This window comes from Eublepharis macularius, chromosome 9 (genome assembly GCF_028583425.1).
Source record: "Eublepharis macularius isolate TG4126 chromosome 9, MPM_Emac_v1.0, whole genome shotgun sequence".
NCBI classification, from domain to species: domain Eukaryota; kingdom Metazoa; phylum Chordata; class Lepidosauria; order Squamata; family Eublepharidae; genus Eublepharis; species Eublepharis macularius.
The window spans coordinates 37,250,499-37,265,091 of record NC_072798.1 but is presented as its reverse complement, the minus strand read 5'-3'; the positions used below and the strand labels follow the sequence as shown (position 1 = coordinate 37,265,091).

At 42.0% G+C, this 14,593-nt stretch overlaps 1 protein-coding gene across 1 annotated transcript in view; it reads left to right on the top strand.

Annotated features, from left to right (window-relative positions):
• Positions 1-14,593, top strand: part of TMEM184B (transmembrane protein 184B) — a 49,572-nt gene that overhangs the window by 15,846 nt on the left and 19,133 nt on the right. The window contains exons 3-5 of the mRNA XM_054988408.1: positions 33-198; positions 9,851-9,941; positions 12,022-12,097. Coding sequence (XP_054844383.1) covers positions 33-198; positions 9,851-9,941; positions 12,022-12,097 — 333 coding nt within the window. The remainder of the gene's footprint in view (positions 1-32; positions 199-9,850; positions 9,942-12,021; positions 12,098-14,593) is intronic.

Here is a 14,593-nt window from a genome sequence, read left to right as displayed (position 1 = left end):
CTCATCCTCATCTCCGTCTTTTTCTCAACCAGATCTACATGCACCTGCGCTGCTACAGCTGCCCCAACGAGCAGCGCTACATTGTCCGGATCCTGTTCATTGTTCCCATTTATGCTGTTGACTCATGGCTAAGTCTTCTTTTCTTCACCAATGACCAGTACTATGTTTACTTTGGAACTGTGCGGGATTGCTATGAAGGTAAGGATATGGAGGGCATGGAAACAAGATCAAATGAAGAGAACATTTTGTATGAGCCTGAAAGTGTGGGAAAGAAGGAGCCTTTCATGGTTGCTGCACAGGCACGTCCTAATTAAAGGTTAAGGTGTATATGCTTATATGAGGGAAAGGTTATCAGGTACACCAGGAGAACTACAGCGGTGGTGTGCCAGGTTACCAGCAATGACTCTTTGTCAGTATAGCAGCAACTAAAGAATCTCGGTGTGAAACAAAAAAGGAAGTTGAACAAAGACATAATTCTATTTGAATGTAGGCATTTTTTCCTCCTCTCCCATAGTATGAGAGAGTTGTTCAGATGAAAGTGAACAACATCACCACAAAATAATGCCTGTATCAGCACTAGAGAGATGAGAATTAAAGAAGGATATGCAGAGGGAAAGAGTCTGGTGCATAGCGTATAAGATTATGTCAATTGGTTTTCTTCAGGTAAGAAAAGAGAATTTATAATTGGCACACTCAGCAGAATATTACCAAATTGGTGTGAGCCGTCTCTCCAAAACTGTGGCCATACATAAGACAGCTTTCAGAGCCAGTTTGGTGTAGTGTTTAAGACCGTGGGACTCTAATCTGGAGAGCTGGGTTTAATTCCCCACTCCTCCACTTGAAGCCAGCTGGGTGACCTTGGGCTAGTCACAGTTCTCTGGAGCTCTTTCAGCCCCACCCACCTCACAGGGTGTTTGTTGTGGGGATAATAATAACATACTTTGTAAACCACTCTGAGTGGACATTAAATTGTCCTGAAGGGCGGTATATAAATCGAATGTGATGATGATGATAAAAAGTAAAGTCAAAAGAAGGAAAAAGGTATGCAGTTGGCTGACTGTGCAGTGATGCCTGGGAAGGCAGCGTGGCCCTTTGGAGGCCCGAGAAGACCCGGTGTAGCAGCATGGCCCTCCAGAGGCCATTTTCTAAAGCCTGTTATTTTTACAATGTGCCTGGTTGCTAGTGTGTGTATTATATATATCACAATGATCAGATTTTGGATTCCAAAACCAAGGGAAGTGTAACATTTCATCTCTTAACTTATGCCCAAAACAATAAAGAGAACTCTCCAATTGAAAATGGATTTACGAAACCAGTATTATACTCAGAAATAGCCGATAACAAAATAGTCCCAAAGAAAATAAAACACAGCAATGCTTGTTGTCCCCGGCAGCTCAAACTGTTCCCAATGCCTCAGTTATGCCCTGCAGTGCATCCTGGATATTGACATTTCTCTCTCGCAAGCCATGAGTAGCAGGCCTTTCCTTTCTTACAGACAGCCCCCTAGCCTAAATCAGCTTCTCATCTACAGCAATGAACCACACAACCGAGGCATACATTCAGGAAGCAGACTGTACACCAAACCTACTGCCAGCTGTGTCCTCATATACACTCAGGGTCAAACTAGATGTGACAGTTTTCTCATGAGAATGCTACCGTCATCCTGCGAATGACCAATCAGGATTGACCCCACAGCACGGTGCTGTTGTTCCTCCTGCATGCCTCAAGTGTCAAAACGGCCATGCAGGGAGTAGCATAGGCATTTTGGCACTTGGTAAGGTGTTGTGAGGTTGGGAGGGAGAGCACCTCAGACTAATGCACCGCAGGGCTGGGCCTTTACAGCATTTTTAAATGACTTTAAAATGGTGGCAGTGCTCATGATGGCTATGAGGACACCCTCGTCTAATTTGGCCCTCAAACAACATAATCACAGGACCTAATAAGCAGCAGCTGTATCATCTCTGGCTCATTCAGTTGCTCATCCTGCATTAATATATGCCATCATATGTTGGCAACACCCTTCTACTCTGTACATTGGACAAACAGGTCAGTTTCTACACAAAAGAATAAATGATCACAGATCTTACATCAAAAATCATGGTATTCAGAAACCAGTGGGTGAACGTTTAATCTTCTGGGGGATTCTGTTGCTGAGCTAAAAACTGCTGTTCTACAAAGAAACTTCAGAGGAAGAATCCAAAATTTAAGTGATTAATTGGAATTCATTAAGACTGTTTACCCCCAAGGGACATGAAATTTTCATTTATTATAGGTAATAATATCTTGCATATCCTATCCCTTGTCATTTTAACTATACTTCTGTAACTTCCTATTGTGTCTGCTTATTTTGCACTAGATTCTATGTTAACCCTAATTTCCTTAAAAACTGTTGGCTGTTGCCTCACCCACAGAGTGAATTGATTACTTTTTAAAATTGGTTTTTGTATTAAACCATCATCTCTTTGTAACATCTCCCCTGCCATCCCTTTCTTTTTGTTAATATACAAATATGGTCCTAATGGACCATATGCACTCCAGTGCATTTGATGTGCTAGTTTGCCAAAGCTTATTTTGTAACAAATTTTGTTAGTCTTTTAAGGTGTCACTGGATGGTGTTTTTATGCTGCTGGAATTATTTTGAATAAATAACAGCAGCTCCTGCTTTGGGTACTCAGAACAGAGCATTGACCCAAATTAGCAGACATTCTAGTGTTCTTTGCTGCCTGCTATCTTTGGTACAGGTATCTTCTGTTAAGATTTTCTGAGCAGCAGTATTGACAAAAGTATGGAACTTTCCCCCCTCTTAGTCTGAAATGCACTTCATATGTCATTCTACCACCCACTAGCCCACTGCCGCCGCCAAAAGAAAGCGGAAAATACTCTTTGGAGATTTGCCTAGATTGATAATAGGGTTTTCTTGAATCACTAACTGTAACATCCAGAACTTGTAAAAGTAAAGGCATTCTAAGTGTCAAATGTATCAAACAACATTCACATTATCTGTGTACTTAAAAATAAATTATTTAGCTTGAGGTGTACTTGCAAACTTGAGCTTTCCAACTTGCAAAATTTTGTTCTTTTACTTGGTTGTACTGCTAATCATATTCAACTGGCATCTTAAACCCTCTATGCTCTCAGATCTCTCATTTGCTAGATTGTACAGAGCTCACCAAAAAAAACCCTAAAGGAAATTGGTTCTATCCATAATTTGAATTCCATACTTACAGACCCACCCTTTTCCCTTGGGGAGAAGTTTTTGTAAAATGGGGACTAAAGAGACTAAAGGAGTTAAGTAAGGATTGTGCTCTTTCCCCCCCTCCTTTTCCTGGCAGACCTCTTGTGATTTATCACTTGTTTGACCAGCAGGAATTGAGCAGGTGAAGCTTTTCCTGGCATTGGAAAAAAAAGCTTTATTGGCTGAATTTTGACTGGCCATGCAAGATATTAAAGGCACAGAAGCCCTGGCTGAAACAAATAGCATACTAGGGAGAGTAATCCATATTCCCTTAATTTGGTGAGTGCAAATCTCATATAAATTAAGACAGGAATTTGAATCCTCCCCAGTGAAAAAACTTTTGAACATTTCTTGCACAGCCCCATCTGTGTGACTCCACTACAGGGCATTCAAAGAATCGTGGCTATAGCAAGTAACTTCTATTTATTATTTTCTTGGAACAGTCTGTACTGGGAGATCACTGTAGCCTTAATTTGCTACTAGCCTTCATGGCTGTATGTCTTGTATGGTGTTGGTGCAATATATGCTGCTTCGGTGGTGGGGGGGTCCCTAGCACATGGGTAAACTTGACCTGATTGAGGGATCAGTGGGCCGTGCATGCCTATGACAATGAATTAGGACTTGATAGCAGATGGCAGAGAAGTGCATGTGCATGCCCAATCCAGAGACCATTTTTGTTCATCCGTTTTCCCCTTCCCCATGCGCTTGCTGTGTGTGTGTATACAAAGGCCCTGCAAGAAGCCTGCTGCTCTGTGAAACTCATCTCCTAGCAACCACTATTATCCCCTCTGCCGCGCCTAGGGAGTTTGCAAACATCGCAACATCTGCTCAGAGGGTCAGGCCACATTCTAAAGTTCACAAGTTTGTCCCACTTGGTGTGCTGTATGAGAGATTTTGGTGCCCCCCCTCCCTTTGTGTTGTCTATACTCACAGCTTAGAAAAAAGCAGGAAACAGGAGAGGGTGGGAATCTGTCTTTGTTAAAACAGCTTTTTCCCAAGGGAAAACTACCCTTGGAAATTATTAACAAAATATCTAGTTTTTAACCCTAAATGTAGTTTGTATCAACCAGTGCTTCAGAGCGTCCTTTCCTTTTTCTTATGCATCTTTTAAAAATGCCATTTAGTGATTTTTTTTAAGTTTTAAAAAGTAATCCATTTTTGACAAATATCTTCTTACACTGAGAAAATGTTAATGATATTGTTACAGTAATTACTGTACTTCCTTGAGAATAGTGAAAGTACCTTAGGAAAGTCTTTGTTCTTTTCCCTTTTAGTTTCATCTCTTCCTTTCCAAGAATTTGGAAGAGTGGTTCCTCCTGCAGTTAACCCTTCCTATTTCAGAATGCTGGAGAAGAGGCCTTCTAGAGGGAGCAATGTGGCTTGGTTTTCCCTTCCACAAAAGAGCTTAGCCTGCTTTGTAGATATTTGAAGATAATGGGCACTTTGCCAAATTGATTGAGGCTTCCTTCACAGGGCTAAGGCATTAGTTTTGTTGGGTCCTGTACAAATCCTATGATAAGAGCAACATGTTAATGTAAGAATAGCATTCAAGTACAGGTGAAGAACATTTGTGTGCTCTTGTCACTTTCCATATTCTATTATCTTGTCTTTTCCATTCTGGGTCATGCTGCCTTTTTGTTCTGGAATGCAAGAGCCAAGTGATGTGACAGCAAACATTTTATCGGAAGCCTAAGGAAAAGTGAAGTTAGAAGTAAGATTCATAAGAGAGATCCTCACAGATGAGGGCAACACAGAATAAGAAAGGAACTTGGTTTTTATCTTGGCTACTACCTCTGGACAACAGACAACTAGATCACAAAGCAAGATACATGGCAAGAAGACAATCACTAACACAAAAACAGAACCTCTGCAGCTTGCGGCTATAATTCCTGCAACTCGTCATCACAAGGGGACTTGAGAGTGACTCAGCTCTCAGCAAAAAAGTCATAGGGGTGGACTTACAGTCCCATCTTCCATCCTTGAGGCACCTACTCACTAGCACACCTTAATAATCAACAGATGCCCTTTGGCCTCCTACCAGTAACCTAGTAGTTAATTCCAGAAATTCAGACAGTCAAACTTTTTTTCCTCAGAGATGACCATGACCTTGATCATAAAAACATCAAAGTATGTTGGTCCACTAAAAATAAGTTCCAAAACCTCTTTACCTGTAACTCTTACCACAGGCCCATTACAATACCTATCTTATGCCCCCCCTCCCCATCTTCCTTTGGAGACAGCCTCTTCACAAGCATCTTTTTCTTCTCATTGCTTCATCTGAAAATGCATGGCAGACTTTTGGTAATAGCAGTTATAGGACCAAATGATACCATCAGTTACATGAGGGCCTCTTACATGCACATTTCAACAAACTGTGTGTGTGTGTGTGTGTGTGTGTGTGTGTGTGAGAGAGAGAGAGAGAGAGAGAGAGAGAGAGAGCACACTCCCTGATTTGTCCCTCAGCAGTTTTTGTTGACCAAACAATATAAAAGAATAAATGGCATTCAAAAATCCTGTGACTGGACAAGATATCTCAGTGTGATTATTTTCAAGAAATCCATCCAGGTGGAGCTTGAAGTAGAGACAAAGAATTTGAGGGTGGAATATCTTTGCTAGTCTCAGCATAGGTTTTCTTTTTAATGATAGCTTAACATAAAGTTATATTTATTGTTTTGATTTTTTTCTCCGTGATTATACAGTTTCATTGTATTTTATATTGTTACCTGCCTTGAGTCATGATGACTTGTTCAAAGGCAGGCATATAAATATTTTAAATACATAAGTAAACACATTCAGGTTTCATTGTGTAAATCGAAGCCTAAACAGATGTGAACAGAAGTGTCTTTTACAGTCAGCTCCTAGTTTTCCCATATAGTTTTCAGTTGCAGTGACTGCCCCTTTAATAGCAAGGTAGAGTATGACTTGAGTGTAAACAGCCAATCTGTTTTCTGTTGTTTTCTTCCAGCCATTCTGCTTCCAGGGCCATATTATTTATAAGGCTGACTAGGCTGAAGCCGAGGGGCCCCACAGGGATTAGGGGGCTATCAAGTTTTTTTTGCTGAGGCACCCCCGCACATAAATTACAATTAATTGATTCTCTTATATAACCTCTATTAATAAAATAATTAACTGCTTCCTTATTGAAGTGAAACAAATTGTCTCTTACATTAAAACAATTATCCATAAATTATATATTTTTAATAAATAATAATTTTTATTCACTTCAAAATATTACAGTATTGGACAATTATACCCCCCAAATATGCTTTTCTGAGGAGTTCTACTCTCGCAATAACAATATTTTTAAAATTGTTAATAGAATTCTTCAGGAGCCCCTCAAAATGGATATAGGGCTATATACTGCGGTCTAGTACCTACTATACCAGGGTCAGGCTATTAGCTGTAGTGAGGTGTAGGGTTGTGCGATTTGGGTAAAATACTGGCAGTTGATCCAAGGCCGGGGGGAGGAATGCCCTTTCCCCACCGCTTTGCAGCAACAGGGAAAGGGCATTTAAATGCTGTTTCCCTGTCACTGCAAAGCGGTGGGCAAAGGACATTCCTCTCCCCCCCACTTGGATCAGCTGGTCAGGCAGCTGATCCAAGAGGAGGGATGTAATTTATATGGGGGTGTGCCTCAGCAAAAAAACCCTGATAGGCCCCTAATCTCTGTGGGGCCCCTCGGCTTCAGCCTAGTCAGCCTTATAAATAATATGGCCCTGGAAGCAGAATGGCTGGAAGAAAACAACAGAAAACAGATTGGCTGTTTACACTCAAGTCATACTCTACCTTGCCATTAAAGGGACAGCCACTGCAATTGAAAACTATATGGGAAAACTAGGAGCTAGCTGTAAAAGACACTTCCGTTCCTTTCCCTGTCACTGCAAAGTGGCGGGCAGAGGAGCATCCCTCCCCTTGGATCAGCTGCCAGGCAGCTGTTCCAAGGGGGGGGGGAAGAGGAATGCCCTTTACCCACTGCTTTGCAGCGACTGGGAAAGGGCATTTAAATATTCCTTTCCCTGTCGCTGTGAAGCCGCGTGCAAAGGAGCATCCATCCCCTTGGATCAGCTGCCTGGCCAGCTGGAAGCTTCCCTCCTCATTTTGGTATGCTCCAAATCTTTACGGAGCATACCAAAGCGATTTAAATACTTGATTCCAAAGCAGCTTGCCGCTTGGTGTTTCAGGTGTTTACAAAGCTCTTTCCTGCTTTGAGTAAATCCAAAGTGGGAAACCCGAATTTTTTTCTGGGTGAAAGATTGACATGCTGGAGCAGGTCCAAAATACCTGAAAGCCTAGGGGCTCAGCCATTGGTTAATACGGCCCTGTCTGCTTCTGGTACCTGAAGAAGGATAACAAAGTCAGAAATGAGTTGGTTTAAAAGATTTCAAATAACTGTATTTAAACTTAGATTAGTCAGCATCTTTGAGAACATAAGCTTTCCTTGAATAACCATAATCTAAGACTAATGTGTCTAATGGCAATCTTAACTTTGACATACCCTATATAAAAAGTATGATCTCTGTAATCTTTATGGTAGGTCAGGATTGTTATCCTTGTAGTGCAAATGGGGGAGAGGATTAATGGCTGAGATGAGGTTTGAACAAGGAACATGCACCAGAATTTGGAACAGTGACCCTTTGGATTTTAAAAGTTTATTTCTGAATATTCAGAATTCCATTAAGGTCAATAGGGAAAAATTCCCACTTTAACTAAGCCAAAACAAAAACAAGGATACAGTGACTGCTTCAGCATGCGGAGCGTTAATCTACAGGGGACAGCAGAGGGATTACAAAGCAGTTATGTCTGCCTTTTAAATCTGAAAAGACCAGTGAGAAAGTACTTCCTTTTGTCTGTGCCTGCTTCAGGATTCCATAAGTGTAGACAGGCATCAGTCACAGGCTGTGCTCTTACCCCACTCCTTTGGTAAAACGATGGCAATACCAATCAGGGGACATGCAGCTCCATGCATGCTCTTCCACCCATGCTGGACTGTTTAAGGAATATATTTTACTTTTGTTTCCCTGGCAAACTCAGTCTGCTTTCTCTAGGAACCAGTGGAATTTGAATATTGGAAATTATTACAAACATCTGAAATTATCAAAAAGAGTCCAGTAGCACCTTTAAGACTAACCAACTTTACTGTAGCATAAGCTTTCGAGAATCACAGTTCTCTTCGTCAGATGCGTGAATCACAGTTCTCTTCGTCAGATGCGCATCTGACGAAGAGAACTGTGATGCTCGAAAGCTTATGCTACAGTAAAGTTGGTTAGTCTTAAAGGTGCTACTGGACTCTTTTCGATTTTGCTACTACAGACTAACACGGCTAACTCCTCTGGATCTATGATCTGGAATTATAACATTTGGATTTGGAATATGGAATTGCTTGTTGAATTATGGATATTTCTGAATCCAAATTGTACATCCTTGCTAGTAGGAACTCACTCACTCCTAGCCTAGTGTATCGCCATAGGTGAAGCCTAGCCACGTATTGAAATTCTAGACAAGCTGGAGCATGTATCAATCCCCACATGCTTGATGAACAGAAATTGCAAGTGCCATGTTATCCTTCCTTTAAAAAAAAAATCTGACTGTAAAACCAGTGGCTGATACTGGAGACTATCCCTGTCAAGTTTAGCAGTTTGGTACTTGGTCAGTAGCTAGTTAAGAGACCTTCAAAGCAAACAGAAAATGAACAAGGAAGTTGTGTGGCTGATTTTTTTTTAAGGGCACTTCCCCATCTGCTCTGGTACATCACCAGTGTCCCACAATGACACTAGAGAGCACTGTGTTTCTGAAAATGGCATCTTAATTGAGGCAAAAAAGAATTCTGAACAGATCTTGGTTTTTCTAGGTGAAAGAATGGCTCAGAGTTCAAACTGAATTATGGTAAAAGTTTGGATGGGAGATGAACCTGTGTATGTTAACTGAAAAGTGCCAGCAGAACGTTTTTAAGTCTAATTGAGACAGCTGCCTACTGACTTGCTCTCTTTTCTAATGCCCTTAAATGAAGATGGGATTTTTTTTGTCACAAGAAGTTGTTTCTGTGACATCTTATAGATTCAGGACAGAGATGTTGGGTGAATTTCCCATTGCAAGTTTCCCCACCACTATGCCTGTAGCTGCCTTGGCAGCACCTGTGTCACCTGCAGAAAGTTGATAAGTGTGATTCTTTGGAAATGAGGACCAATTTACAAGGTGGAAGATCCGTGAATGGCTCGCCAGAGTGTTTTTTTTATTGGAATAACAGCCATGTGTTTGACCCTGATTTGGATTGGAGTCATGGTTATGGAAAGCTTTAGGACAGCTGAACTCCCCTCCTGCTACCATTTTCCTAAACTCCGAATTCATCATTCTCTGCATAGAATTGTTGTTTGCACAGTGGAGAAACAAACAAGCACCCACACCCTCTCCCCTCTTCAGGGGCAACTGTTTGGTAATAAAAAAAATATTTGGGAGCTCCATGCTGGCAGAAAGCCAGGGAATGAATTTTTAAAACTAGTATTTTATTCGCTCTGGGATGAGCTAGATATTCTCTTTCATGTTGTGTAGGTAACTTCTTTCCTTTGTAATACTGGGTGTATATTGAGCTTTTATGCTGGTTTGTTCTGTTTTTTGCAGCTTTTGTAATCTACAACTTCCTTAGTCTCTGCTACGAGTACCTTGGTGGGGAAAGCTCTATCATGTCAGAGATCAGGGGAAAGCCTATTGAGTGAGTATGCAGCATCATGTTATAATTTATATCTGCCTTTCCTCCGTTGGTGGAAGTTGGTTGGCAAGCAGGCATCTATCATTGTGTGAGAAAGGGGGCCAGCACTAGTGGCGCTAAGGGGAAGGCTGTCCATCGATGATGGGTCATTGAGTGAAGATGTAGCATGTCCGCTTCTGAGGGCATATTATGTTCAACTTCCACCCCTGCAGAGGCCTCAGACTGTGAGGAGAGGAGGTTGAATCTTCACCCTGGTCCACCCCCTCCTGTTGGGACTCTCCCGTCATTCTCCTGCCCTTCTCTCTGAGCTGGCTTCATGGAGAGAGGAGTAGCCCCAACTATATCTTCCTTGGTTGTGTGTTGGAGGAGCTTAAATAGCTCAAAAAAAGCAGTCAAACAAGCACAAAACACACACAGCACACATACAAGGCTAGCTAAGAAAAACAGGGAGGAAAACGGAGAGAGCCATTTGGGGTACGGCAATAATTATCAATCTTGAAGAAGGAGGGGTCAGTGGAAACAGCAACAAAATGACCAGCATTTCACGCTGAGAACAAGAAGGCTGAAGTGAACTTGAGGGTGGGTGTATGGATCCAGGTCACACGCACAGAGTACATGACTGGGAAAGCCCAATTATAGAGCAAAACGTACCTTGGGGCAAGGCTAATGTCTTGCTCCCCAAAACCACACCTAAATGGCTTGTCTGGAGGTAGGACAATAAATTGGGAAAGGTGTGATATGACTATCTGGGATGGACTATAGGTAAAAATATTGCTTGATGACCTGGTGAGTGCCAGGGAGGAAGGTTATCAACTGTGCATCTTGATTAGGTAAATGGGAGAGGGGAGCTAGAGGAAGGTGTTGATGAGATTAGGCAGGGAGTTTTCTCAGGAAGCCTCGTTATCTATGCTGCTCTCAGGGGTGTGGAGGGCTGTCAGTCAGTCATCCCCCCTATGACTCATTGCTTGGTAACTTTCCAGTCTCTAGGTCAGCTAGCATCCCCTCTGCTTGAGGTCAGGCAGTGTCTAGGATTTACTGTAAAAAGGATTTATGATATTTCATATCCATAAACTGTCCTTTCCATGTGAGGAGGGGGGGGGGGTCTGACTGCTAGCAACTACAGTCCCTGCAATTTCCTCCCCCTTCCTCTGGTTCATGGGGAACCAGCCATTCCTGGGGGTTGCCGCTTATCCCTGGGAAAGGCTTGAGAGTGGTGCGCATCCCTTTATGACCAGCTTTGCTGTGGACTTTCCCCTGGCCTGACCCCATCAACTTGCTGTTGGGCTGCAGCAGCATGGCTTTGGCTTCTGACCTGCTAGGACTTGAAGCCATGGTGTTGCCAGATCACCACCCATTTCTGCTGGCCTGAGCACTCCCCGACTCACAATTGCACCATCCACCAGCCTTGCCTCTTGAGCTGTAGGTAAGCCTTGTGTCCCATTCTTGTCCCTGCTAAATGGCAGTGGCTTTTGCAGTGGTCACAGGACTGGCATCGGAGCCCCATCTGGCTCCAGCTCCAGACACACAGGACTTGTTCTGCCTCTGTCATTGGAGACTCCACAAAGAGGCAGGCAAGGCCAGATCCCTCTTCTGTGCTAACCACTAACTGTACCAAAGTGGTTGAAGCCATTATGTTAATTGTGTATGAATTGTACATGAAGCCGTTTTGCACTTGTTCTATCAATTCTCTCTTCACTTCCATTTAGTGCTTTGGAATGAACCAGCATTGTTATTCCTGTACACCAAGCACTTTGTGTAATCTATGGTGCATCAGGAACAGGGAGACCTTTTCTTCTGGTCAACGACTCTGGTAGAAATGGAGAATGCTGTCCAGCTCTGTTAAAATGAGTGGGGAGTGGAAATGGCTTAGACTATGACGCGAGTGGCATGGAGAAGGGAAGCTGTGGTGGAAAGGGGTCAGCTCTAAAAATGTACCTATTTTGGTTTTCTGTTTTTAGTGTGCTTGTTAGCAGCATTTTAAAACCTTTTTACACAAAAGCAAAAAGAAATATAATACAACTGTCATTACATCATAAGATGCCATAACATTCTCTGATAGGCTATCCTGCTGTGTTGCTTTTAGGTCCAGCTGCATGTATGGCACTTGTTGTTTATGGGGAAAGACGTACTCCATTGGATTCCTGAGATTCTGCAAACAGGTATTGGCTGAGAGGATCTGATCTGTGAGCTGGTCAGTTGCAGTGATGATTCTCCTCATGGGGTCTTTTGAAACAAGGGCCTGTCAAAGCTTCTTAAGACAAGTTTAAGGCAGCACTGGCAGTAAGAGTAATTTCATACTTTATTTATGTATTATTTAAGTATTTTTACCCTCCCCTTTTCCCTCAATGGGGATCCAAAGCACAAAAATGCAGTACAGTACATTGCATGATACAGTGCAATGCACTGTATTCTTGGCTGGTTTTGGATCTGCTGGCCTGGTTCACTCAGGGCCACAGGGAACAAGCCACAGATCAAAAGCCTTTTGGCTCCTTCCCTTCAGCTTGCATCTCTGGCCACACCCAGGCTACATACCTGAAATGGAGGAGGAACAAAAACTCAGCCCAGATCTTATTCAGTAGAGGTGGCAATTAAATGTCTGCCCCTGGGAGGGTGACCATTTTGTTTGTCACCTAGAAATTTCACACAACTATTAATTCAGACAAATCAGTCTTACCTCTGAAAATGTTACTACTATTTTAAACTACTATTTTAAAACACTAGAAATGGAAGACAACTATCTAATTACATTAGCTGTGTAGTCTTGAAGAAATATGTTTGAACTATAAAACAGGGAATTGTGAAGCACCATCTCACTTGCTTTGCTTATGTAACAGCTTCACTTTTCAGCCAAGCCCCTGCTCTGCAATAAGAGAACTGGGGCTATTTCATTTTTTAAACAATGTGGAGAGTGTTAATGCAGGAACCCCACAGGGCTAGAACCCAGAAACTCCAGCATAAGAAAAGCGTAGTTTCTAGCAACATTACTGTCTCTGCCGTAGTATGAGTTTAACAGGAAGGGTAAAAAGGATTTTTCTTTAGGTGTGATCACTTTATTAATTTTTCATATGATCCATTGTCTTTTCAACAATGATTAGCTTTTTCTCTACCACATTCAGCTTTCTCTCTTGATTACCCCAACATTTAGTAGATTTTGTGGCATTTAGGTAAACGGTATTATTCACCCACTGCTTATCTCCTTTGTCTTGTACGTTACTGAAAGCTTTCTGATGGCCTCCCCTGTAAAAAGGCAACAGTACCTGGTAATCACGCCCTTCCACCAAGGAGTGCAGGACAATGTACGTGGTCCCCTTCCCCATTTTATCCTCACAACAACCATGGGTGGCAGGCTGAGAGGATGCGACTAGTTCGGCCTCGTCCAGAGAGCTTCATGGCTGAGTGGGGATTTGAAAGCTGATATCCCTGGAAATTTACATTTACCACTATACCGTGCTGGTTTTCATATGCTTACTCTCCATTCATCTTCTTTTTGCAATACAGTTTGGTAATGTCCAAGTGCAAAATCAGTATCACTCTGAAGCACCCAAACAATGTATCTTCACCCACCTGCTTTGATAAAAATGTTTAGCCTTGCAACTATTGAGAAACCCTTTTTATAAACAAGCATGAAATAGTGCTACAGAGGTTGACAGATGGTATTGAATAAAGGCCGGTGCAAATAATTTCCGAAACATAGATGAAAAGACACAGAGAAGGGGTTTCGTGAGAAAGGGAATGTATAATGGGAATACCCTGAAGGGTTATAAAAAGGTGGTGAACATTCTTTAGTTGAAGTAGATTTAGGAATAAGACTTACAACAGAAGGTTCAAGTGTACCTTTATGTAAGGGAACAATGTATAGCCTAATTGTCTATTTGAAAGTGGGGGTTATATATATGGGGCACTGACGCTGCTACTGCTGTTGTTAGTCTATGTGGGTGTGAAGCAATTAGTCTCTTTTTCAAGTTTGCATCAAGATACGCAGATTTCTGACTCGGCAGTGTCCACGGTGTTTGTAGTTCATGATGCGCATTGAGTTCCAGGTTCACGTATGCTTGTCACATGGGCAAGCAAGAGATCCTTGTGGCAAGGGCTTGCAAAAGAAAGCAGTCACGGAAGAACCACGGAAGAAAGCAGTCTCTTCATTATCATTACAGTGAAAAAATTATGCAGTCAAGTCTGCATAAACAGCTGAGAAAATTATTCTTGGTTAAATCTGTCCATAGGGTTGAGTTGTAAAAATTAATAACCTGTTCACTTCCCATTGTAGTGGTGCCGTTAGGAACAGAGAAGGTTTGTCTGCTGTCAGGCAATTACTGCTTGATCTGTTTCCTTCCTTTCTGGGGGACCATCCATTCCACATGACATCTAAATGTGTTGTTGGCACCTAAGAACAGTTGGCTCCCAAGAGGAATCCTTTGAGCCTTTCATTGAATTTTTGGCATGCTTAAAAAAGTTAAATTATATAGCCTTGTTATGTATCAAGATAATGAAGAAAAATGTGCAGGCAATATTTTTGCCCTATTGCTGAGAATGCCTTGCTTTTACTGTTTTTGCCAATGAGTGCAAATACATTGAGATGATTGGAAAATGAACTCACAGGCACCTGGTTCTTGATTATTTTTGTTTTAATGTCTGTTTTTATTGTTTAAAACTAT